At 34.3% G+C, this 27977-nt stretch overlaps 1 protein-coding gene across 2 annotated transcripts in view; it reads left to right on the forward strand.

Annotated features, from left to right (window-relative positions):
* Positions 1-27977, forward strand: part of LOC144444412 (cAMP-dependent protein kinase type II regulatory subunit-like) — a 50022-nt gene that overhangs the window by 10743 nt on the left and 11302 nt on the right. Inside the window, exons 4-7 of one of the 2 annotated variants that reach the window (XM_078133858.1) lie at positions 11745-11828; positions 15917-15958; positions 25501-25565; positions 26969-27110. In XM_078133858.1, coding sequence (XP_077989984.1) covers positions 11745-11828; positions 15917-15958; positions 25501-25565; positions 26969-27110 — 333 coding nt within the window. The remainder of the gene's footprint in view (positions 1-11744; positions 11829-15916; positions 15959-25500; positions 25566-26968; positions 27111-27977) is intronic. The other variant, XM_078133934.1, reaches the window with a different exon arrangement.

The following is a 27977-nucleotide window of genomic DNA, read 5'->3' on the forward strand; positions in this document are numbered from 1 at the left end:
CACTGCTTGCATTGCTCAGTTTCAGGTTGATCTCATTGTAAGTTTCACTTCAGTGCTTCCATAAGGGATAGAGCAGTTGCATGTCAAATTTCATTTTGGAGAAAATTAGAAATGCAGTGTCATGTATAACCTTTTTATACCTCAGTATACAAGAGAGGATGATTTACAATCTTCACATGCAGCCACAATTTTAAAGTTAACTTTTCCCGAAGAATAATGTACAGTAAATTGAAATGAAATGGCCACCCTCTTTTATCTGGTAAAATATGGCCAAGACATGGCACATGTAAAAAATTTGTCTCATTAAATAAAAATAGTAGTATATTATACCGTACATGTAGCAAATGCTTGTAGTAAAAACTAATTTCCAAACCAAGTTTGGTGGTTAAAAAGTCGTTGCATCATTATTTTACTGCCAATCTTCCGTGTATCCATTTCTGAAATAACTTGTAAAGATTTGAGGCAGTATTGTGGACATAATAATCTATGATAGCTCTGTCCCTACAATGAATTTTGAATTGGTTTGAAATCGGAGCACATTCAGTTCTCCTGTTCCTAAATGCACCAAGACCATTTCGAACTGATTTTAATATTGTTCAAGTGGATCAAAGCCACTTGGGAGGGGAAGGGAGGGGGGGGGGGGTTCAATTCAAATCTTTGCTCAGTGTTGTGGTGGGAGAAGATTTAAGAGTTTGAATTATCGGTTTCAAATTGATTCAGGTGTGGACAGGCCTATAGTCTGAGATTTAGTCCTTGAAGATGTGCCAAGAACAGTTTGTAACTGCTCATCATTTGTTTTTCATAACACAGTAAATGTACTGGGACCTTGTCATTAAATGTCAACATTAGCAGTTAACAGTTAACAGTTTGTTTAGAATCCTGCTGGTAAGTTATATCAGGAATGATGAATTTACAATTGTTCCAAAAACGAAAAATGTGTCTTGTTTTTAATAAGCAAATATATTGGGACCATGTATTTGAAAAGATCTGTTTTCAAAAGTGGTTGCATTTGCCTCAAGGCTTTAATATAGAGTATAAACTACCAGAAAGATTAGTATCGCTTTCAGCTGTTACAACAGTTGACTTGCCATTATACAACTCATAAATAGGATTGCAAGTACAACACATACTGTATGCTGGTCAAATCAAATCGATCAGGTGTCCTTTGTATGGAAATCTCCTCATAGACTCATTGCACTGGTATTTGGAATGAGCATTGGACTGATACTGTACCATTTATCAATGTATTCATATTTTGGAATCATGAAAATTATATGAAATTGAAAATTTTGATAGATACATTATGTTGTGTGTATAGTGTGAAAATGCAAAAAAAAAAATAAAAAAAATTTATAAGTCCATGCATGATCAGGCGTAAAAAAAAAATTGGTTGGTTCTGGTTACCCGAACCCACCTAGTTTTTCACTGTTGACCCAAAACTTTTTTTTAGATATTTGAGAAAAAAATAACAAAATTGTGAAAATTGAGAAGTCTAAATGTGAAAAATTGTGAAATATATGAAGAGTGGATGTGGAAACTGACATCAACTTAAATAGACGAATGTGTAAAACTGTTCTTCCAAACTGTAATGGCTGTACATTTAATGGGAAGAAACCAATAACACAGAGACCATTTGGAAAACAACGGGAAACATAACTACCTGAGCTGGAAAATCATACATGAAAAAAAAAATGTAACATAAAATAAAAAAATCTACATACCTAAAGTTGAACTTAATCTGAACGACACAATTTTTTTTTTCATATAAGGTCTGATGTAGAAATTCTGTAATAAATTTGATATACAGAATTGAAACTAAACCATGCATTTTAAGAGTAGTACAATACTAGAAAATTTCTAGTATTTCTGAAATTCTTCCTTGTTGCATACAAAAGGCTATCTGACACTGAAATTTGATTATTTAATGATAGTAGTATCGAAAAGAAATTCACCTTATATGATTTTGTAATATTCTCCAAGTGTTTCCTTGAAAAAACCAAAATATGGAACATATTTCATAATGACTAATCGTAATCACTCAGTGCTTTCATTTCAATCTGACAAATTATACATTCAACAATTCCGCTGCACACAATTATGAATATGAAGAAGTTAGAGATTTGAGCACGTATGATTCCATCCTGCATATATATATGAAACTGACTTCCTCACGTAATTTTGTGTCTAACTAATCTGTTGACAATCAAAGGTTGATAGATGACATTTGATTGCTCTTATAGAAAGTAGAAATATTTCAATACCTTTTATTTAATAATTCCACTACAAGTGAGTAAATACATTTGAGCGTTTTTATACATACTTGCCAGTGAAATAAGAAAAAAAGTTCAACTTTATTTGGATGATGGAATCCATCAAAGACTCGCTAAAAACTATTTCCCTATATGCAGTACAGATACAGTCCACAATTTCAAAAATACACACTCCATGATTGGATCAAATAGATAGATAGAATAACAAATTATGGTAGTTGAAAGTATTAAATGCTGTGCCAGCCACTTTACTACTGTCAGTGATGTTCCGTGGTTGGTATTTTATAGCCAACTCTTCAGATGATAGCCTTGTAAGATGCATTTTGTACATTTACATGCAGCTTCAAGACAGGTGACCACTTTAAGTCTTCTCTTTTAATACATCATAGACAGCAACTTGATGTGAATGCATCTCCTGATGTGAATATTCACCATCCTCTTGATTTATAGCCGTCCGTCACACTTCATCAACGCTATAGTTTTTCTTTCAGTGCATTTTCTCGGGCAGGCATGTCTCACTGGTTTCAAACATTTTTATGCCTGCATGGTTTATGAAAAAGCCATTAATTTTGATGTCACTGGAGGCTTGCTTTGGAAAGGTTATCACTGCAATTCTCTCCCATCAGAGGTAGAGAAAAAAAATCAAAGTTTCATTATTGAATGTGATCTGTACATATGTTTGATTCCGTCACCACGGTGTGTCCGAATGAACTCTAGCATATTTTAATAATCCACCCACATACATTTAGAATTAGAGGTACATATTTTTGCAATCCCAGATTTCTCATATCTAGCATTATCAATCATAGACCTAGTGACAGTTACCCACAACAACCTTAGCCTTACTAGTGACAGTTACCCACAGCATCTGTAGTCTTACACTAGTGACAGTGGCAGAAACAATAAACACACATACAGTGGATCATAGACACTAGATAGTATATTATACGACCATCAAAAGAATGCATGATTTACAGTGAGCAGTACTGGGGGACATCCTCTCGTCACACTTTGCATTGTGTAGTGGTATTTTGTGAAATATGCCCGTCATTGCCATTAAGTTGTTATTTACATGGTAGCCATGGAAACTATTCATTTAAAGCAAAATATGTCCCAATGTAAAAATTGGTACAAAAGAGAGGATCCCTGTTCATAATTTGATAAAGATTGGACAACCTTCACTGCAGAATTTACTACTGGACTGTTACAAAAGATAACTGGCCCTCTCGTCCTTATTGTTTCCACGCCATTGTATAGGTTGAAAAGATGTACACTGTACTGTACATCTAGATAAATAAGCAGAAATGAAATAAAATGAACAAAAGAGAGAGACCGTGGATGAATTTTATGGAACCACAGTCCTTTTTTGTTGGCATGGTCATTTATTCACATCAATGTTGAATTACCCGATGGTGGTTTTCATTGGAAATTTGGAGTGTCTATTTACATTTTTAAATTTATCCTAGCAGGCAGAATCCTTTCCTATCTATGTCCTTGGCACTGCTGCAAGGGTTCATTAAGTGAGAAAATTCAATTTGTGGCTCAATATAACCATGTATTGGAAACGTTTGTCTTATTTAACACAGATATATAAACGCATTACCTGTAAGTTTGTTTTTCAGTATGGTAATCTGACCTAATTGAATTATAAAAGACATATTGAATCAGCCTATGTGTGTGTGTTGACCCATCCCTGTTTGTTTATCAAAAATAGTTGATCATGTCTGGTAAATAGCTGCTAGGCATCGTTCAATGATCTGACTAAGAAAACTTGTTTTCTTGACCTGATTACTTGTAGAAAAAGCCCGATCAATTTCTTTTTTCTGTCCTTCTAGTCTATGCTGGCATGTGTGTGTATGTGACCTGAATAGTCAATGCTGAAACTAAAAAGATTTAGAGCTTTCAGAAAATCAATTTTACTGGATGAGGTATATAAAGTAATTACGTTGAGTGAAATTGCAAGCATATAGGCAAGGTTTTAGGTTTGAAACACTGAAGCCTAGCACTATGAAAGGGACTAAAATTAAACAGTTGATCGTATATATCATGTACTTGTGTCTTATAGCTGACCTATCTAGCCGTACCGATGGTGCGAGGTAGCTCAATGACGCAGAGAAATTTCAAGTCATAGTCACACCCACTTATGGATGTAGAAATGTCAAAAAAGTTAGAATAGAAAAGGTCACAATCTATTTCAGTTAAATATATTTTTGTGTGTGAAAATTGTGAAAATTTGTATTTTTTTACTGCAAATGTACAATTTTTTTTATCGTGATTAATTGCACCTTTAGTCATTTCATGTAGCATATCGTTTCATCCTGACACTCATTAATAAATATCCTTGAGAATGGTGTTAAAATGACTACAAAAAGAAAAAGTCAAGCTGGAGTTATTTCCTGTAGGCAGAGTATGTGATGTCATATATCTATACAGTTTGTTGAAGCAGGTGTACATGGCAGCTATTAATTCATTCACGCACCACCCGAATGACGTAGTTTATAGTGAATCTACAGGAGGTGCTAATCTCTGAAACTATCATGTCGAAATTATGTGTGCATGGTAAGCATTAGCATGCCATCTAGTGCCAATTTTCACATAGAATTTATTTTTTACTTGTGTCAATTCTCACATTAAATTTATTTTTTCTAGTTCACAAAGTCGTAATATTATGCTGCAAGGAACACATGTGAATCATTATTCTTGAGTGTATCTAAAGGCTGTCTGTCTTGACAAAACTGCTTCGGCTTGTCAGTAAAATTACTTTACAAACAAAAAGAGGAGTGTGTTCTTTTAAATGATTTTATAGTGGAAGGTTTATGTTGCTAATCAACAGACCTCCATGGATAAGAGGCCACTTTGTAAATAAAGGGAAGCTGTGTACAAATAATCTTACTAATCCGGAGTCGATGGGTGCGATGGGTGCGTGTACTAACTGTGATTTTATATCAGTGCAAGAATTTAAAATGATGCTAGATTTGAAATTTAGGGAAGCTGATGTGAAAATTGTTATTGATAGAACCGTGGTTGGCCAACATTTGCTGAATGACCTGCATCATTTTAATTATTAAATGTTAACTTATGTTCATGCACTGAAAAAGAGCAGTTGTGAGAAATTTAAAATCCAATAATTGTGCGCCATAGCTTTCTATAGAATTGAAGGTATATATATATGCAATTCAGGGGTCACTGCATGCATTTCACATGTCATAGTTCTGGCTTATTCTTGACAGCGTACAGCACATGCTACATGTACACTCCCTGAAGGTACCGACACAGTGCCATGCTTGCTTGCTCTCAGCAGCCTGGTTTCATGAAACAAGATAATTATTGAGGGATATAGCATTCCAAATGTCATACATGTACAATTTAGAGAGCATTATAAGTTAAAGTAAAGTAGGGATAAATGGATCACAGATTCAATGAAAGCTTATTTTGTGTCGTATGGATAGGTAATATATTGGATTTTCGAGAAATGAAGTATCCAGTATGCTGTTTTGATATATAATTTTGTATTGTCTTTTCGTTTGATGTATGTGACATTCTCATGTGGTATGTATGATACCAGTTGGGCATGCAGAAATGTTATAATATATTACTTTGTCAGAAATCTGTCGCTTGGAACAAAATAGATTAATTTTTTACAAAATGACATTTTCCTTTTCGTTATTACATTGGTATATAAAAAATTCACAGCTGCACTTTTTCATTCAATAATGCTTGTATGAGGAAATGTCAGGGATGTATAATACTTGCAAACTGTGTGGGAGTGAAGGGCACATGACACCCAAGCTTCACTAGTATCAGAACAGAACGTCAGAAGATAGGAAAATGGTCCCAGCAAGAGCTCTGCCGTTGAGCAGCAAATGAGAGTAATCAGCCAAGGGATGCCTCAACCAGGTATTCCAATCACTGGTAATGACAAGGCAAATGGTTTGAGTCCAGGAAGTATTTATTGTGCTATATGAAGCATATGATGGATAATTCAGGGCCCACCTAACATAAAAAGTATAGTTTCCCCAACAAACCTGACTTCATTTATTACTGTAGGGGAGCCCATTTCAAGTAGTTTGTAGTTGTTGAGGGTATGCTAAGTTATATATAATAAAATAGTAACAAAAAACAAACAAACAAAAAACGTATTCGTTTAGTCATTTGCTAATTTTCTCTTTGTACTTTGAGCCACAATGTGACAGAATTTCATCAAAATTAAATTAACTTTGTTGGACTTGAGTATTCTGAAACAAAACACAATCAAGATGGCAGTGAAACTAATAATGATATATGGTTGTTTTCGTTAGCTCCATTTCTTTGGAGTAGCTTTTATTACAAACTGTTGGCCTACTTGTGAATCTTGCCAACTATTGGATTTTGTTGTTGTTGACGATGCCAGAATAGCAACCAGTAGTTAAGTAAAGTCTTGATAGTGATTCTTGTGATTGTAAGTGGTTAGCTAAGATTCAACATTTTTATTGTAAATTTGTGTGAAGATTATCACAGACATTCTGGAGGAAAGATACGGCAAATTTGAACTTTCCCTCCAAAAGCTGTAACACCTTCGAATAAGAAGACATTTTTGATAGAATGCACACCTGTAGTATTTATACATCATTGTGAAGACTTGTATGTCTACTTCAGTGTTTGAGTGGAATAGTTTTGTGAAAGTAAAATGTCAACTATACCATTGAGGAATCATAATGTACTCCCTCGTTGGGTTGAGTGATAAGTCTTTCTTCCCCTACTTAAAGACTAGCTCTACAACATTGAAACATAAAATGAAAGATAAAAAAATAAAAAAATGGTAGTCTGAAAGAGAGCTAACAATAGCTAAAAAATATTCTCTGCCAAGTTATCATGTTTGAATGGTACCATGGCATAATTTTGAGCACAATGTCCTGCTGAAAAAAAAAGAAGAAAATTTAACTTGTTTAGGATATTGAAATACAGTTGAAGCATGACAATTGTGGTGCAAGTGTCCAGTACGAAATATTGTATTCTTCCTTGTGAGGATATTGAAATTGAACATGCTGTCCTTCTGGTCATGTGTATTTACCTATTCTTTGACATTTCTATTAAAGTGTAGTATTGTTAAAAAACAAATTGTGGTTCTGATATGCCCAATTCCAAAACAGGGTGGGTAAGTAGGGAATTTTTAATTTTTAAAATTTTATTTATTTATTTTGTTGGAGTCTGGTTCAGGTTGTTACAATATATGTAGAGGTCAACAGAGATTTCCCATCTATGTGTTTGCATTTTCTTTATGATATGTAGATGACATTTTGTGCTACACTGAATTCTGCCATGTTGTTTTGATTACAAGGTGATAATGTCATCAAATCTCACCAATTGTTTGGTTAAGGTAACCTGACCCAACCTAGTTTTTCACTATTGACTCTAAAAAAATGTGTTACGAAAAAAATATTGAAAAATCAAAGTTTTGGGGGTTTTGGTGGGTTTTTTTTTATAGATGTGATAGTCATGGTCATAGTATATTTGTCTTTAATTAAATGACAAGAGAAGACTTAATGTACATTTAAGTGTACATTGTTTGTTTTCTGCTACTGATAGTATGTTATTCTGAAAGTAACTATAATTTGTTGTACAAATAGAATGATATCAATTTCATTTATGTCATTGTTATTCTAGGTTGTACAGTATGCTTGTAACTATACTAAAAGTAGCTTTTTTGAATATATCAATTTAGAATTACAATCTAGTATTTTGTCAACAGATGTTACCCGTATGCATTTTCAAAGCTGTTTCGTGCATGCAATAAAAAATTCTAATTTGCTTGTAATAAAAAATTCAAATGATAAGTGATCATCCACCTTGTATGGGAGAGAGAGCTAGTATACATTTACATTATGAAGGGGAAACAGTTGCACTTACACTATGGCATACAGGGTAGCAATGGTCCAATCATGCATCAAAAAGACCAGTGGCTGTCTGGAACATTCTTGACCACAAATTTAATTTTCAGTAGTCCATTTGGACCACTAAAAGTAGTTTTGAAACATAAAAAATAACGTAGAATGACAAATCAGAAAGCATTGAATACTTCAGAAATTTAGGAAATCTTTTGATTTGAAGTGAATATTTTATTTACAAGAACAGACACACAAAAATGATACCAGAACATGTGCAGATAAATTCAACAGTAACAATAAATGACCCAGTAAGTGTGGACCACAAACATTTTGATGTGGACCATTTGAAAAAAAAAAGGGTAGTCCACATGTGGACCACTGACCTAATAAAACGTAAATTGCGAACTCTGGCACATACATGTATGCAGGTTCTTGGCATAGTTATTTTTCTAGGAAAAGAAGAGACGGTGTCTTGAGAATAGTAATGAATTAGTAACAAAGTCTGGGACTGGGAAAACATCAGAGATCTCCTATATCATGTTCCATAGCATCTGTCTTCATGCCGCAAGTATTCTGTATCTTGCGGTGTTTTCAGTTAGGTTTTAATACTCAGCACAACAAGTCAATACTGCTAAAAAAAAAAAAAAAAAAAAAAAATGAAAAAAACTGCATATTGCATGAAAGAAGTGTTTGATGTGTGATTTATAATTTAGGTAACCTTTTCTCTTTCTTTGGCTGTGTTATTATTTAATTATCACTTGTACAGATATTGCTAAGACTTTTGTTTTAGTGTGTTCTAAAATTTAAGAGTTACATGATTATTAAAGCTTTCTATACCACAGTACCATTTAGGCCTAAAACACAAAATTGTTTTGTTCAGTTACCTGACCCCCCACCTAGTTTTGCACAGTCGACCCTAAACTTTTTTTTTATGTATTCGAGAAAACAAAATAAAATTACAAAGTCTCGTGAGAAATAGTGGATGCGGAAACTGACATCAACTTAAAAAAAAAGACAATATAAAACTGCTCTTCCAATCTGCAATGGCTGTACATCTGATGGGAAGAAACCAATAACCAGAGAGACCATATGGAAAACAATGGAAAACATGACTACCTGAACTAGACACTTATACATATGAAAAAAAAAAAACATTAAAAAAAAAGAAAAATATACCTGCCCCACCTAGTCTAAAATTGAGTGTAACTGAAACCACACAATTTTTTAAAGGCTATATGAACTCCATAGCAGTGTGCCCTCTAACCCAATTTGACACGCCACTGACGCACACAATTTCTCGTGACGCACCAAAATTTGATGTTCCCCTATCTCTTACTATGTGGTGACTCGCAAGAAATGCCAGTTTTTATCATTTTGACTCACTGCTACAAAATTTGGCTATCATAAGAGGGCACACTGCTCCATAGGGCTTTGTGTTGGACCAGGAGAATACACGTATAGAACCTAGAGTTTTTGCGCTTGGTCCGATTGTGATATATGAAGAAGGGGAAAATATACTGAAACCTGTTGCTCTTGATAACATATGATAACATACATATTTTTTGATATTTGATATGATAATGAGAATATCTTTTTAAAACTGGTAGAATTCAGAATGTAGTACTCGATCACACTCTATTGACCACAAACAATGAGTATTCCACTCTGACTGCCATCTGACCCCCCACCTCCTACATTATAACAAACGTGTCCCAATGCTCTCATTCTTAGCCATTAAATATGTAATTAGGTGCAGATAACACAACTGTGTTTTGATCAAGTAGCTTATAAGTCACTTTAATTGTAAGAAATTGACAGTGGAATTTAGATTATAAAATATTGAGTTGGATACAATTTATTCCTACATTGGCAAATTTTTAGCATAAAATAATATAAACAAGTTAAAAGGCAGATAACACAAAGCAACAATGGAGGGGGGGGGGAATGATAAAATATCAGAAAACAAATGGAACTGTCTGTCCTTGCTCTTTCCCTTTTGACTTACCCCATGATTTACCTCCTTCCGAAGGGGGGTGGGTGGCACCTCCCCCACAACAAGGTCAATGGAAGTGTTGATAGTAGCTTGGTGGTATTTTTTTACAGCTTGTTGCTGAAAAAGTTAATGAAACCCCTGTACATTATTGTTATTATTATGTTCTTGTTATTTGTGAACAAGCAATGGAAACAAGTTGAAGTAGTATCTCTTTGTAATAGTCCAAATTTGGATTGATTTATATTGTACATTATCAAAGGAAAAGATAAGCAAGTCTTTTGTCTTCCAACTTCTTGACCTTCATGCAGGTCTGTTTTCTTTCCCCATTGATGTATGTACATTTTTCATCAAACATGTATGTACAATACATATTTCATCAAAACATGTTTGTACACATTTCATCAAACATGTCTGTACATCTTTTTATCAAACTATCACAGAAAGGGTACTCTGACTGACTTGTTTGTTTTTAGGTCGAAGCAATATTTTTCTAAAATAAAAACAAATAAACAGATAAAACAAAATAAAATCCCAGCCTACCCACACCCTATTTTCCAAGGCCATGTTATTGGAAACACACAATTTTTAAAAAATTTTTTTGCCAAATTAATTTTTGCAGTACCAGCTGGCTGTCATTTAATAGTGGTATATGATGATTCCAATTAATCAATGTATTTGTATGGCTGTACTTTCTTGACCAGTAGTGGTTGTGATCTGCTGATTAGCTCTCATCATTTAAAACAGAATGCTACCAGCTATATTTTCTAATGCCACCTTGTAACCCCTTACAAGTTACAATTGACAGATAAAAAGATAAAAAGGAGTGAAATATGTGAATATTAAAATTTTTAAAAGGCTTCTTGCACTGATGGCTTCACATTGTATTAGTACATTCATTTCAATCTGCTCTGCTCTGCTCTGCTCTGCTCTGCTCTTTTACATCATTAAAGAGGACCAGATAGTAACCCAGTAGCAAATCTTGTTGTTGACGCAAATCTTCAACTATTAATACGTATCACAGGAGATAGATATTTTCTGGTAGTGTGATTGCCTAGGAGGCATCAATTCAGAGGTCAGAGGTCACTATGATTGTAATTGCTACAGGTGAAGAATATATAATGTGAACATTGCATAGTCATCTATAGAGGAGGCCACCTTAGGGTGCATCATATGTCAGTAGACTGTATTGTGTGCATACAGACTGTTCAACACTTGGAAATCATGAAAATTTAAACTATTTTGAAACTTTAAAAATTGAATTTATTATTAAGAGCTAGTAAAGATTGCATGGTTTGAAAATTTTTACTTGAAAAAACTGTGAGGCAATACAATCAAAATTTTGCTATTTTTGTACATGTCTGTTTATTGTAATGCATAGAAAAGGCAATCCCTGCTGTAAAAATGTAAATGTGAAATTTAATATTATCAGAAATCGAAGACGTAAAATGTTCATGTTTGTTGTAAATTTAAAAAAAAAAAAAAATTAGTGTATTCGGTTTAATATTCACATTGTTAATTCTTTGCTGTAAAAAGTGAAGAAGTGTGAATATACGGGTCAGATTATGTAATGATGTATTTATTCTTTGACTGATGGCCACTTTCTATGGTTGTTTCCAGGTTGTGTTCCCTAAGTCAGATGACCAGAGGAAAAGACTTCAAGCAGCAGTCAAAAATATTCTCATATTCAGGGCATTGGATCAGGTAAGCTTTAGGCTAAACTAAAAAAAATAATTGTTTGGTTCCGGTATTAACCCAACCCAACCTAACCTAGTTTTTCACTGCTGACTCTAAACCTTTTTTTTTAGGTAATTTTAAAAAAAAAGATATTGAAAAAAATTGAAAATTTTTGCAAAGTTGTCAGAGAAATAGTGAGATTTGATGATATTATCGTCTTGTGATCAAAACAACATGGCAGAATACAGTGTTGCACACAATGTTGTCGGCATATCATACGGAAAGTGTGAACACATCGATGAAAAATGTCTGTTGATCTCTCTACATACCTTGGAACAACCTGAACCAGACCACTACCTACCTACCCTGTTTTGAAATTAGGTGTTATCGGAACCACACAATTTATTCTCCCTTGGCCTAACACAATACTACACAAAGTAGACAATTTGTACTTTTTTCTGCAAATCAACACTTTTAACCCTTTTTTTGTGATATCCAGTTACAAATAGGATATTGATCAAGAAGCTTTGTGACTATATGAATAGGGAGTACATGCAGTACTCACTAGTAGACACATTTGTGGTTATTCTTGGCTGCCGAAAGTAACAAAAAAAACCCCCCAAAACATGCATAATGCATGAGGTACAACCCATCTTGACATTCATGTGTTGTACATGCACACTTCGTATCAAACCAATGACCACTAGCACACCCAGGGTGTACAGGAATGAGCTAAATGATATCACCAATCCGTCCATCCATTCATGTGTGTATTCATCTATGAGTTGATCTGCCTCTCCACAGGCTGTCCACATTTTGAGAGTTAACTGAATTGTACACATAATATCTATTACATTATCCATGAGAAAAAATATACTAATTTTGGCTGACTTTGAGAGATGATATGTGAAAATCTACAGTGCATGTTGTCGTAAGTTGTCGTAAGTTGTGGCCAGTATTGTTGTAAAAATCTACAATATCCCCACAATAACTGAAGAACTAACACACAGACATTTTCAGGTTCAAGTTGTTTACATCCATGTAATTTGGTGTGAATGTTGTGTTCAGGCTTTTCACACCTGGCCTTGACCTCAGCCTTTGAGGTCAAAGGTCAACACCTAGTTTTAACTTGCAAGACCTCAATCTATAGGAGACATAGCCATGTGAAGTTAATGTCTAGTACAGAACCTATTCCAATACCTCATCTGGGCCATGTGTTTGATGTAGACATGTCATATGTGGAATTGATTATGATAAACCATCACTATGCCAAGTTGTCTACATAATCTTGTCACATTTGACAATGTCTTGTTCACTTCACAGTCTAGAGTTTTGATGATATATAGCACTTCAGCTGACAGCAGTAAATGAAACCTTCAAATCCTCAGAGAACATGGTTACATTTTATTGTGAAAAAAAACCTGAATACACAAAAGTTCATTTCATGTAATACAGAGATTCATCAAAGGCATAGTTCAGAGTTTATTTGCTAACATAGGACTTTAAAAAGTGTTGCAAATTGAGGCGTGGAATGAACATGACGTTAATTCAATTGTTACTGGAACACTCCCTTTCTGCTATATACAGATCTTTAATGCGTCATAACCCCCCCCCCCTTCCATTTACATTGTCATTTGTTTATGATTAATAACAAAATAGAAATACCTCTCCCATGTTCACAAGTTGCTAGTCTATAGTTCCTATACAGTATCGTTATGATATAACATATACCTTCACTCAGACCACAGTTGGCATCCAGACTAGCCAATTACTGGAACATTTCACGGCACTGGCTCCTTCTTGTTGCCCTCTATAAAAATTCAAACAGAAATCATTTTACAGGTACATCTAAAGATTTCCTGTAATCCAAAAAAAAACCATAGACTTCAACCCAACACCAAAACATTGCAGCAATATTTTATGCCAATTGAATTTTAGTTTAGGTAAGAAAAATATCATGCAATACAGATCAAGACAGGATATAGATAGTAAAACGTACTAAATTGATAGTTTATGAGAGGATAGGTTTATAGTGATCCATGGCAAATATAAATACTTGACACAGTTTAGTCATTCTCCAGCAGCAGTGTAATTTCATTCACATGTTTAGTTTATATATTTGTCAGTTCTTTCCAACTCCTTAATTTTAATTGCCACGATTTTGAGCATTTCATCATGTCTGTCTGTTGGGTTTACTGGAAAAAATAAAACATTTGTCTGTTGCTTGGTAACCCTTGGCCAGATTTGTTGAACAGGTGCAATTTACGCTGTATGCAAAATATCACTGATCAGTGGAAAACCTTGCATAGTAGAAACATGTATAAGAATTATATGTAAACACTGGTATGACAGATAGATAGATATAGAGAAATAGTAATAAAAAGTAGATCCAAATAAACTTTATATATTTATTTTGAGTGTCAAAATTGTACTTTACCGTGTATGTGCATGTATGATTTGTAGGAATGTAGAATAGTAACTTAATTCATGTTGTCTTGTGGAAAATGAGTAGATCAGAAATACATTACTCAAATGAAAAAAAAAGATATGAGGGTACTTAAGGTGCAACAGTACAGGCAGTATTGCCACAAGTCAATATACACAGTCATGTACATGTACCTGTACCTGTATGATTGTGCACTATGCTTTTCATGTGTTGAATTGATACATTGTAATATTAGTAGTCCTTTGTAATATTTTAAGATTCAATCTTTCACCTTCTTCATGGGCTAAATGAATTAGATTCCCATAGCTGACAGCAGGAAAGGTTCCTCAAGGGAGCGTGCCAATTTTGCTAATATTCCCAAAACCTATAGATATGCAACATGTGATAACGTGCTACAGAAAGTGTTAGTTCATTGTGGACATTGTACGTACTTCATTTGTAAGGATTGAACTTTCACAAGCTCTGAATAATTCATCATTTAACATTTGCAAACTTACGACTTGCATTGAAAAAGTTAAGCCACTGCTGCATAGGATACTATCTCCTAGATGAAGAAATACAGATCAGTACAGGTCATACAAAGTTGAACTTTTTAAATGAACAATTTACGAGAGACACCGCGATAATACATGACAAACGCTACAAATATTTTGAGGCATCCTTTTAGAACAATATAATTTCTTCCATCTGTCTGGTTATAGCTGCACGTGTCATACATACCGTCTCAATCCTCTCAGTTGACATTTCATAAATGCTAGCTACACATACGTATAAGGCTTAAAATTAACAGTAGTCCTGTGTCCAGAGACTACCCATTCTTGTCATGGAGCTGTCATAGTTTGCAGCTGGTAGCCCCCTCAGGCTACCACTAATTCTGTGATGATTTAATGGATGGAAGATTTACGGATATGAAAATATTTTTAATAACACAGTATTTTCATATCCGTAAATCGTCCATCCTTTAAATCATCGCATAATTAGGGGTAGCCCACTCAGCTGCAAACTATGGTAACCCCATGACAAGAATTGGTATTATATGGACACACAGTTCCAATAGAGGAACTCTCTTTAAAATTCACTGAGGGAATACGAGACTTGCATGATCAGCATCCTTCCATTATTTTCTTAGAAAAGCCTCGACTATTATCCTTTTTAAAAAAAAAATGTTTGTGCTATATATATTAAACAATAGACAGTAAATGTTATGCAGTATTATATTGAAGAGCAGGATGTCCAGTGTACGGTATAAACTAATTTTCCAGATGCAATAACAGGAAAATATTGTTAATGTAACTATCAAGGGTGACTATATAAATAAAATTTTTATTAAATTCTTCAAAGAAAGAAAACCAAATTTGTTATTACTTAACTCTTTAATATTCTTTCGTCATGGTGTTTGATCACAGCATTAGTACCATCGATACCTACCTTGGGTTCCCCAAGTCTCTAGGGCATTCATCACCATGTGAAATGCATAGAAGACTAAATTTTATGTGTCAGAACGTCCTTCCCTTTATAGACAGGTTCCAGAGTTATTATAGCACAAATAATTTCACTTTTAATGTGGAAATTGCTTGTCACATAGTTGATGTAAAAATGATGAATTTTTCACCTTGGTGTAACTTTTGTGTTTTTTTCTTCTTTTTTTTTCTTTTTTTTCTCTATACAGGAGCAAATGCAAGAAGTTTTAGATGCAATGTTTGAAAAGAAGGTAAGATATTTTGTGATGACTCACACTTTTTTTTTCTAAGAGACAGTTTGAACGTAGGTGTGGTGTACAACCACTTTTGTAGACTGTTACTGTTCTGGGTTCATTCACTATCTGTCAATAATTGTCAAAGTTGTAGCAACTACAAAAAGCAAGTAATCAATTGATGTAATGCCAAATTGTAGACTCGGTGGATCCATACCCATTTCACAATTTTCAGCTGATTCTGGCAAGTGATAAGTGGGTTAGGTTTATTACTTTCTATAGATGGTGGTGCACACAGGAAGTGTAATAGTTAGATGTGAAAAGTGGAAATCTGTGAATATAGGCTGTGAGATTAAATCACACTTTCGGCTGCAAACAATGACATTTTGCTTGGCACATTGGTTGATGCATGGAGCATTGACATGACAGGTGATACTGTGCAAAGATAGATGTCCCACTCTCTGGATTTCATATTGAAGTTAAAATACATTATTAAATATGTCCTTTTATATCACGAATGACTGGCATAGTACTAGTGGTACTGCTACATCCTCAAATGAATAATTAAATGATGAAATAAATAAATGAAATTAGATAAAGGAATACCAAAAATAAAAATAGAAAATGATGCTATAAGTGCCCCCCCCTCTCAAATAATTGAAAAAGCCATCAGTTGTCTGTGTAACACTTCGAAACATCCAAATGTTCCCCAGCTCTATTCTCAAATTCTACACTTCGACTGCTCCAGTGCACTTCGCTTGCATTATGTACATAAAATAGAGAATTTATCCACTTGTCTAATTTTATTTATTTATTTATTTATTTATTTAATTATTTGAGGATGCACCACTACATCACCAGTCATGTGTGTTTTATACTTGTCATCAATGATTAAGAAATATTGTCTTCTAGTTTAGTACATCTAGTACAGCATATTACTGCATTATCCTGGGCCTCAACCATGTAGCATACTATTACTATGTAACATACTCACTGTGACATTGGATCGAACTGTGCCAGGATAACATGTGGCAAATTATTACCCCACTATGTAACATACTGCGTTCATGGTGTTACACAGGCCTGTGATTCTGGGATCAAACTGCCAGATATGATGTGGCAAATTATTACCCCACAATGTAACATACTGTATTCATGGTGTTACACAGGCCTGTGATTCTGGGATCAAACTGTGCCAGGATAAGATGTGGCAAATTATCCAGTTTGTAATATGTACTGTGTTCATTGTGAATGTTACACAGGAGGCCTGTGACTATATAGGTATATCAAACAGTGTGCCTGGATAATAATTATGACAAATTATTACCCTAGTATGGGACATGCTGAATTTGCATAAATGTCACACAGTCCTAGTGCCTGTCTGGTATCTGTTGTGTAATTTGATAAATACGAACTATTAATAATATAAAGTATGCTCACATTGTAAAATCCCCTCGTATATTTTATTCAGAAGGCCCTGTTTATTTTCAATAACTTGGCTGCGTTAGTAAACTGTATAAATTTGGAAATCGAAGTGTGTCTGGGGGAAAAATGCAGTCAACTGTACATGTATTTAGAATTGAGTGATGGATCTTGAATGTTATCTCAAATACTTATAAATATTGCCATTACGCAATTATGACAGCTGATAATATTCACCATCACAACTGAATTGCTAACAAGTTGCAGTATTACTATTATACTACAATGGTCATTTGGTAGCAGGTGCATTGATTAGGTAAAAAATGTATGCATGGTTAATGTAATTCCATTTCTTAAAAAGCAATTAATATGCAAAGCATTACTGCTTAGTACGAGGTAAAAATAAAAATATCGCCTATTTACAGTATGGTGTAATTGTTGGTATCATATGTGTACATCATCATGTCACCTTGCTGAGCATATATTTTTGTCAGCGCATTTACTGACTATTGTCAAAGTAGTTGATTCAAAACCGCTTGCTAGTTCAATATTTTTAGGACCTTTTCTCTGTTCTTATCCGTACAGATTAGTTTAGTGTTGGGAGTTAAGCCCCCCCCCCCCCCCCCTCCCATAGTGGATGCGTATTTGTTGTTGTCAATCAAGTTTATTCCCAACAGTCTGTGCTTTGCGTCAATCTGATTAAAATCTGATGTAGTGCACTTGGCACCATTTCTTTATTTACCTGTGTCTTATTGTGTGTTCTTTTTTAATCCATGAGTGAGTGCCTTGTTCCTACATCTGACACAATTAATAACATTAGGAGTTCACATTCTGTACTTACGCGCAGCCAATCAGAATCCGTCTTACAGTATAGCACTCAAGGATTGAAATTGAAACAAAGAGAAACACCAAACGATAACAAAACATCGCTGTCTGTGCCCGAGAGGTTTTCAAACAGAGTGTTGCACGGTACTGTACCTGTATTAGGGAAGTTTTCAGCATAAGATACATTCTCGTTGGTTGAGTGGGTTACTGAACACTTATAATTTGAATGGGAACTCCTATGGTATTGTGTCAGATATAGGAGTATGGTGCTCACTTGGGAAACAAAAAAAAGAACAAACGATAAAAAAATGTAGGAAAACAGGTATGAATAAAGAAATCACAAGTTGACTACATCAGATTTTAATCAGATTGTGCTGTGTGTCAGACTAGAGAAATATTGTGATCTCTACTGTGACAATAAGAGTCATGATTTAACAGGAATGGCATATCATGAACTGTTTTAAATCAAATGATGAAAATGCTTGACGTCGAGCTTACAGAAGAGTAGAAAAAAACTTGTAGTCAGCCCATGATGTCTCCAAAGCTAGTCACTGATCAGATCTAAAGTAGATGCCATAAGTTTCAAAACATATGAATTTATCATTGATCTATAGATGGGTTGTAAGTGACTATTCAAGTTATCCCTAGACACATTGTGAAAACTGAGAGGTAATAAATAATGGACATTGGCTATGGGATACATGTATTTAGTGTATTCAGTTATCCAATCTGTATGCACGACCCTGGTCTTTCTATGCATTTATTCTTTCCCAAATGTCATTCTTGTCTTTCTCAAAATCTATCGCATGCACAATTTATAATTGTAAGATTATAATGTAAGCTGCAGGATGTGAATAACTTTTGACATGGCTTGCACTCTTGCACATTGGTTATGAATACACATAATCTATCAACCAACCAACAACTGACCCCAACTAAATTGCAAAGCATTGAAGAGATGGTATTGTTTGTGTGACAACAGAAATGTCTATTAAAAAAACTGGGATGAAATAGTCCATTAAATATGTTGCCAGTAGTATAAATTGTAATGTTTCTAAACTGTTCGGAATTGAAATAAGTTATAATTTGACATAATTGACAAGTTAAATAAAAATATTGTCTAAATCTGATGTCAAGTTTCGATTCTTTTTCGTTGCTGCTGTAAAATCATAACTATATCATTCATTGTCAGACCAGTTTCTTATATTGAATCAAAAGTTATAAATTGTAAGTAGGCATTATCTTAAAAAGTGGAAACCTTTCAGACTATGATTTAAGTTCCATAAGATTTAATGATGTTGTACAGACATAGTTGTGTCATCTGAAAATTGTTATGTACAAAAAAACGTTGAGTGTGTTCATTTTACAGTCATCATGTATCAGTCAGCCAGAACTAACTACTACTTGCATATATGATGGATACAAGTGATTTTGATTAATTATTTCCTGCTTGCCTTGCAGTAAGTATGTCTGCTACCCTGGAATCCATGTTATTGTGTTCTACGAGATGGGGAAAAAATGACATGCATGGGTTCTAGGTTTTGAATGTAAAGAGTGTTGCATACAGTCAGAAAAATTTTAATTTCTGTTTTCATCTGTTATGTGAGGATATTAAAGTGGCCATATGGATGAGGATTTGATATCTGTTTTGGATTTTTAACAATTTTATCATGACTTCCTACTTGAAAAATCTATGTAAAACAACATATGCTAAGTCCTTGTTTGTAACTCAATGAATTGCAAAAGCATAATAGATTTGTAAAATGTACACGTGCAATAACAAACTTTTTAAACATTTTTTTTTTATAGCTTTTTGCAATTTATTGAGTTACAAACACAGACTCGGTCAATATTGTTTCACATTGATTTTTCAAGTAGGAAGCCATGATAAAATTATTCTATAAACTGAAAATCCCAAAAAATACCAAATCCTCATCCATATGACCACTTTAAAACATGCAATAACACTATGAATATATAAAAATAATTGTTACATCCAAAAAAGTAAAATTTTAGGATTTCAACAGGATGGTAGTTATCATCTTCTTGATGATGATCGGTGAATATTCAAATAAACGAATGAAGGGTTTTCATCCTGTTTTGCTCACCAAAACAGGATGTAGTTATTTTTGTACAAACAAATACCCCTCCCTGGTAGACTCTCTCACAGTCCCGGGAGCGCTGCTAGCAGAAAGTGGCTGTTTTGTATGTACCGATATTTACTGCATACTTGTATTCTATCTAATATCCTTGTATTGTGCACCCTCATTGACTACATGGGACTATAGCCATTCCTAATTGATGTGTTTTTGTGACCCGCCATGTTACTGCGATGTTCCCAAGGCTGTGAGAGAGTCTGCCTACCCTAGTAAGAGATGTTCCTGATGCTGTGAGAGCATCTACCCTACCTGGTAGAGAGGCATTCCCAAGGCTGTGAGAGAGTCTACCCTACGTGGTAGAGAATCATTCCCAAGGCTGTGAGAGAGTCTACCCTCCTTGGTAGAGAGAGAATTAATTAATCAGAGTTTACATGCTTGCTGGCTATTTTTCTTTTGTTTCAACGTTTATGTCTATTTCTGACATCATGACCATTATTACAAAATGTCTCATTACATTTACTTATCATCCTTGTTTGCTCGTAGAGAGAAAACAGACATTCTTAGCACAAGTAGAGACATCTGACATGTTTTTTTTTTTTTTTAAAGTAGGTTCTTTGTGGACAAAAATACATTTTCCCCATCTAAGATGAAAACACACATACTGTTTTGACGTCATTAGTATTGAAATTACATCCACAGACATGCATATTGATTTTGATAAGATGCCTGAAAGGGTAAAACAGTAAAAGCGGAGTACTGAACCATACTAAGAGGCCTTGTTTGTCTTGCCTGTTATGGTCTGTTTTTTACATTATTGATGAAATTGAATGGAAAGTAGAGGTCTTACATATCATTAGAAATATATGACTTTATAGATGAAGAGTGTGACAAACATCTCATGAACAGCTGCCACGTTTCCATGCAATCCAGGGTTGTATCTTCATCCCAGGCTCGCTAATTCTTTTTAGCTTGGCCATGTTCTCAGCAGTCAGTATTGAAAACCAATAGTTAATTTGACGATAACATTTTTGTTTATGTACAGTTTGTGTTATTTTTATCAGTGTAGACTAGATTAAATATAGGCCGTCAATACCCTTACACATCAAGATACATCACTAGGAGACTGTTTGTGTCACTTGGGTTGCTATGGGTGTGTCACGCGGGTTGCTATGGGTCAGTGCAACGAGACTAATGAGAAAGTCTGAAAAAGGCATCTAAGTACAGAGTAATGTTTCAATCTGTTCAGACATATTACTAGCCATGATTTCAATTATTGACAGTTGTGAGGAGAAATAGAGTAAGGAGTATTGTTTGGGGGGTCAGAAGAGGTCACATAGCTCTCATGATCAATATTTGGACTGAAAGGAAAGGAAGGGGGTTTACTCAAAGTTTGTGTACATTCACAGAAGTACTATGAAGCTTGTGATATTATTGGAAAGACATTTCTTTTTTCGTAAGTGGAATTTCAAAAACACAATATTTTAGGTAGTAATACTAAGTTGGAGATGAAATTTTTCACATATGAGTGTGTATATATATATGCATGTGCCCTTAGAAATATGATATCAGGTATAAACTATAATTTGCAGTTACCATTACCAGAGTGTTACAATGTCTGTGAATTTTCAATAATATCACCTGTCTGTTAATGTTATTGTAATTTAGCATGGAACAATGATTCTATAGACACAGACTTAATTCTTGTTGCATCCGCGTATTAAATGATAGAGTAAATGTATTGGCTGTTACTAGTACAGTTAGATAATGTCGTTCCTGTGGGAACAAGTGCTGCCATGAAATATTTACCTCCCACGACACATTAATCATGTTAATGATTGGCATTTGAATGGTAGCAACCCAGAGTACTAATGGTCCCTAGTAGTCACACTCAGACTTCCATCAAAAGAACCAGACGTATCGATTTATCTCAAATGTGATGCGAGGCGTTCTTTGGATGCAAAACCTGCTCTCTGAACAAGTGAACATAATAATTGTAATATTTCCTGATGTCAGATTTTAGCTTTTAATCATACACTGAAATCGTTTTTTTTTTTTAAATATTGTTGGCACTGCTATATGATTCAAAATATGGAGGTAGACTTTGAAAGCAACTGTGGATTTTATGTGTTCAAAATGTCTGTTGTTGTTATTTGGAGCATGAGAAACTGAAAATGTCTTGAATGCAGAGGACAATTTCATTCTATCAGAAACTCGTCAAAATAATGTATTAAAACATCCACTATGCCATTTTCACAAATATAAAGACTTCCTCGATAAAGGTCACAACCCTTTGTGAATTTTTCAATTAATATCAGTCTGTAATATCTCTCTGTGTGCACACAATTCTGTGAAAAATATGTACCATTTCCCCTATTGGTACAAAACAAGTTGAAGTTCTGCTTTCACATCTGCAGACAGTACAGATAAATTATATTAATACTGGCACTGTTTAAATTGTCACTTGCATGATAGTATTATGTTTTATCTCTTGTATCAAATGTGTATTTTCTAGCCATCAAACAAATTGAAGAGACAGCAAAAGGTTTCAGTACTTACATCCTAGAACCCCCTGGCAACTATGTGATGTTTCAATCATAGTGTCAAAAAAGACTATGGATTCCAGAATACTGGTTGTACATGGTTTATTAATAGCCGGCAGTACAGCATTTTGACCATCATGTGGTGTTGTATGCAGATCATCTCTGTATTTTTTCTCTGACGTATATTTTTAAATCTTGCAAGTTGTTATGTACGGACCGTTGAGACGTGTATTGTGCAATGGTCTTTCAACAATAAATTATCAACATTATTATTATTAATTATAGTTCATACTTCAATTTTTAGTAAATTTTATGTTTTTGACCTTTTGAAATGACCTACTAGATGAAGCCGTTGTCAAGGTAGCTATAGTTTATATATGCTTTGAAACAGTAGCCCAAAACTGTGTCAGATTACAGTATTTTGAGTAAATATGCCAAAGATGAATTAACATGTAATTTAAATTTTGAAAATTGACAGGAGATTTATGAATGGTATTGTCATAGAAATGACGACGAAGTGTTCTCAATACTCAATTTGTAATTTTAAACTACTGAATATATGCAGTCTTTATGCCACATTGCCAATTTAGGATAACACATCTATTAATTTGCTGTCCTTCAGGTAAGGGAAGTAAAGGTGACTTCATTATACACTTCATATGTCGTGACTATCAGCAGGCCCTGTTCCATTTTTTTGCATGAATGAATTCACTTCCTCATATTATTGCCAGGGGGGTGGGTGATTATAATGGAAGGACTTTTTCTACCATCATCAGATCAACGTCATGTTCTTACTTCGTGATAGTGAATCTCACTTTCATGACCTTTTCAAAGAATTAAGATCATACCAAAATACAGGAATTAATAGGACTGTGCTCCAGATTTGGTATTTTCCCATATTGGTGGAGATTTTATCAGAATGGAATTTTTTTTTAGACATAATGTAATTTGGTGATCAGATTTTGATAGATTAGTCAGTGCGTATAATATGTATTCCTTTCTAGCTTGGAATTCATGCTGTTCTCTTCTCTTGTACATTGTGTGTTGAAATGCAATCATTGCCCTGTAGACTGAAGTGAGTAGTACAGATTCCAGGCTAGTTGTCTCAATCATTTTGATTAGGTTAACCAAAGTCATTTGCATTTTACCTGCGAGCTGAGAGTTGCACTCACTATCGAAAGATCTCACTCCTACATGCAAAATTGATAGCATCTTGTCACAACCCTCTGGTAGACAGCGCTTCACATTCTCACAGTAGTGTCAAGCCTTTTGTGTACCTTCATCACTAGCCTTGAAACTTGTCAACTGGACATTCATGAGGTGGACTGGCTCAAAAGAAGCCTAGATAGCCAAGTCTCTGGGATATTCTACATGTGAACAGGACGTGTGCATACATGCATGTGTATGTGCAAAGGATCATCATAATTTCGTACTGTCTTTGATGTGTACTTTTCGTACCTGGTGAAATGAACAATTCAATTGAATCTGTGCATCTTTTTCTGAAATTATTTGTGATATATATGTGGTGTTTCGTACAACGCAGTGCGTACTCCATGAATATTTCATGACATATGCAGTCTACAAGTAGATACATTTTTAGTGTTTTAGTTATAAGAATATGTATGGTCAAGTGTATATATATATATGCATCTAGCAACATGTAATGCTACTGGTAACCTGGAAACATTAAATGACATGTATTTGCAGTATGGTCATATTCTTGTGTGTTGTAAAGTAGGAATGCCAGCTCCACTAGTACTACAAGATTAGCAGTTGTTATTTGGTTCATGCCTAGAATACTAAAACAGCTATCCATCACACTCTGTGTGTGTGAGGGCTGCATCCCACGCCACTGACTATAGCTCTGCTGCGTTGCAGCCAGCAGTTGTCTAGCTGTGCCAATTCTGAACTGCTAATCATAAAATATGACCTGGAATTGTCATTATCTTTCATGTCGTAAATCCGTCACCAACTGTGACATTGATGTTGTTCAATTTATGGAAAATACAAAGTAGGATTTTTTTTTTTTTACTGCCTTATATTTTATTGACCAGAATAGTATTCATTTTCACATTTGTTGAACTATAAATCTTAGTGTTTCAATCAACTTGTACCAAATTGAACAGAAGCGGTGTTTTTGCTTACAATTTTGATCCGATGGTATCAGAGGGTCGGAAGCTGGTAAAACTTACGATTGTCACATAACGGCTCACAATTTAGGTTGGGAGTCCCATTCATTAAAATACCCGAAGGCGAACTGTACCATAGATGAAAGCACTAGGTTGTTTCTTTTTTGTCATTGATCAGCTATTTAGGCATTTTTTCGTAATATTTCTTTTTGTAATTATTATGTTCACAAACATACACAAATGACAGCAATAATTTACAGTACAGGATGTACAGCGGCAATACGGTGAATACTAATTATTTCTACCCTCTCATGTCGGTGCCAATTTTTAAAACTATTGTCATGTTCATTTGCTTTAATCCTATGCGCTTATTGCGGCTGCAATGGATTGTATGCTCTGCAGGGAGTTGAGGAAGTATAAAGGGCCGTTATGCCGCTATAGATCGGAGCCAGGGTAATAAATGTAAAAGCGCTTTGAGCACAGAGTGGGAAAACGCTATATAAAAACTAACATCATTATTACTATTATTTTCAATTTTATTACAGACACAACCTGGTGAACATATTATTGAGCAAGGAGATGATGGAGACAATTTTTATGTTGTTGATCAGTGAGTAAAACTTTATTTAGCTACATATTTTATTAAACTCTAAAAGCTTGTATTTTGTAGCTGCTATACTAGCTATAACTGGAGTATTTTTTTTTTTTTTTGATCAGGGAACTGACAAATTTTTTCACTGAGATTGTTTAAATACAAATGATTGAAAATTGTGCATGTTACTTAGAAGTTAGAGGTCTATAGTACATGAACAGATGAAATCATAATTGCGTTGAGAGCGCTGATTTTAGGGTACGAACGCAAAAATCAATTTGATTGGATTTTTTTTACCATATTATGTGTGTAGCTACACATGCATTTACCCCCCCCGTTTTTTTTTTCAATCCCATGTAGGGTGTATAGCATTATGAGTATTACTATAACTTATAAGTAATTATGTCTAACAAAACAGTTTCACAAAACATGTTCCACTCGCAGCTATTGCAGCTTTGTGGATGTTTGATTAAGTTTAGAATTCATATTAAATGTCTAAATTGCCGTGAATGTACAAAGAGTGTTGTAGACACTGTTGAAATGAATTCAGATGATTTAATGAAAAACTATTAGTCTGGTAGAGTGATAAATGTGATTCAATAAACCATTTGTAGAGTCTGGAGTCAACTTTACATTGTTGGCCATAATTCCATTAGGAAGACAGCTTGTGTATGCCATTCCTTGGTAGTTATGGAAACTTACCGTTAGTATTACCAATGGATAGCCCCCAGAAATGAAAATCGGTGGTTTCCCAGTGTCATTTATGGTTATATTACATTGGACACTTGATATTTAATTTTCTGTACGTGAGATCAATAGTGGTTATTGTTGTAGTGATATTGGTAATGAGAGACATTTCAACTGTATTATAGTTGTATGGAAGTCATAAATGACTGACATGCTAGATCAGATGTAAATCATTGAAATTCATTAATTTTTCCATTTTGAGCAAAATACGATGATTAGATATGTTGGTCACAGAGTTGACACAAACCATGACAGGATTTGAATAGAGTTTTTTTGTATCATCATTCATCTGTCAAAGCTTTATACCTTATTCTATTCAACAGTTAACCACAAATGAGGTGTTATATAATAGTATGGTGTAATATCACCCCTGAAATCTCCCTTTGTTGTGGTCAGAATATGTTTTAATTGGAGATATTAGCTAAAGCTAGGGATGTCAGCCATTATGCTATCAATAACTCTCACTAGTAGTATACAGAAAATGTATTGTGTTTGTGTTCATTGTATGGTAATATATAGTATGACCTACTTTTAATTGGTAGTACCATGTATGTAAATTATAATATCACTCAGACTGTGACCAAATTATACCCCAGCATTTGATGTAGAACTGTTCTTCATTAAATTGATAATATATGTTAATTGACATTGTTTTGTTTTTTTCCCATGTCTAGGGGTGTTTACCAAATTCATGTAAATAACAAGAATGTTGGTGCGTATGACAATCAAGGAAGTTTTGGTGAACTAGCACTTATGTACAATACACCTAGGGCAGCTACCATTATTTCTAGCTCAGAGGGTGTCATATGGGCACTTGTAAGTATACACACAGTCTTTTAAATTAACAATTCCTGTTCTGTTTTTTTACAGTCAGCAGGTTCACCACGTGTACATATCTCTTCTCATTTGCATTGTAGTGTTTCAAAGTGTGGTTCATATTATATTTTCACTGATATTTGGTAATATCAAAGTTTTGAGCCATTTTTGTTCTCATTCTACAAAAGCGATTTTACTTTTTATGGGTCTGTTTTGTACCCCTTAATACGAATATTTGTGACTAAAAAATTTAAAAAAATGTCAAATTGAGAGATGGAAGAAATTTCACGATGGCACTAAAATAAAGTAAAATGTCAACAAATGAACTATTTTGTCCTCATTACATACTGACTTTGTATTCATAGCACTATGTACTGATTTGAAATCAATTGAGCTGTCTGAAACATTTCATTTTAGTCAATTTAATTAGTGGGGTGGGGGTGGGGGTGAGGGTGGGGTCAAAGGTCCAACTGAAAGAATTTATTTTTGTTATCCTACATTGAACTATTGATCTCACCACCTATTCTATCAAACAATGAAAAAGGAGAGTAAAAGTCTTCAAACTTGTCAGTTTCAACAATTCACTGACATTAAAAAAACAATCAAAAAATGTTTGAGATTTTTCTGAAGAAAATGTTGACGATACCCTTGTCTTCAGACCTTAACATGTTACAAGCTATTGGTGGCAATGGTGTCCAGGTGTTTATCTCATCAAAATAAACTATCCTTGGAATTTGGCTGAAGTGTGATGATATGTAAATATTTTGTGCATCTACGACTCGGCGTACACAACATTAATTTTTTCTTGATATATTACAAAAAAAAACAACATTCCCTCGGAAGTGAAGTTGAGAGTAATGTTTACTG

The sequence above is a fragment of the Glandiceps talaboti genome, chromosome 1 (genome assembly GCF_964340395.1).
Source record: "Glandiceps talaboti chromosome 1, keGlaTala1.1, whole genome shotgun sequence".
In the NCBI taxonomy this organism is placed as follows: Eukaryota; Metazoa; Hemichordata; class Enteropneusta; family Spengelidae; genus Glandiceps; species Glandiceps talaboti.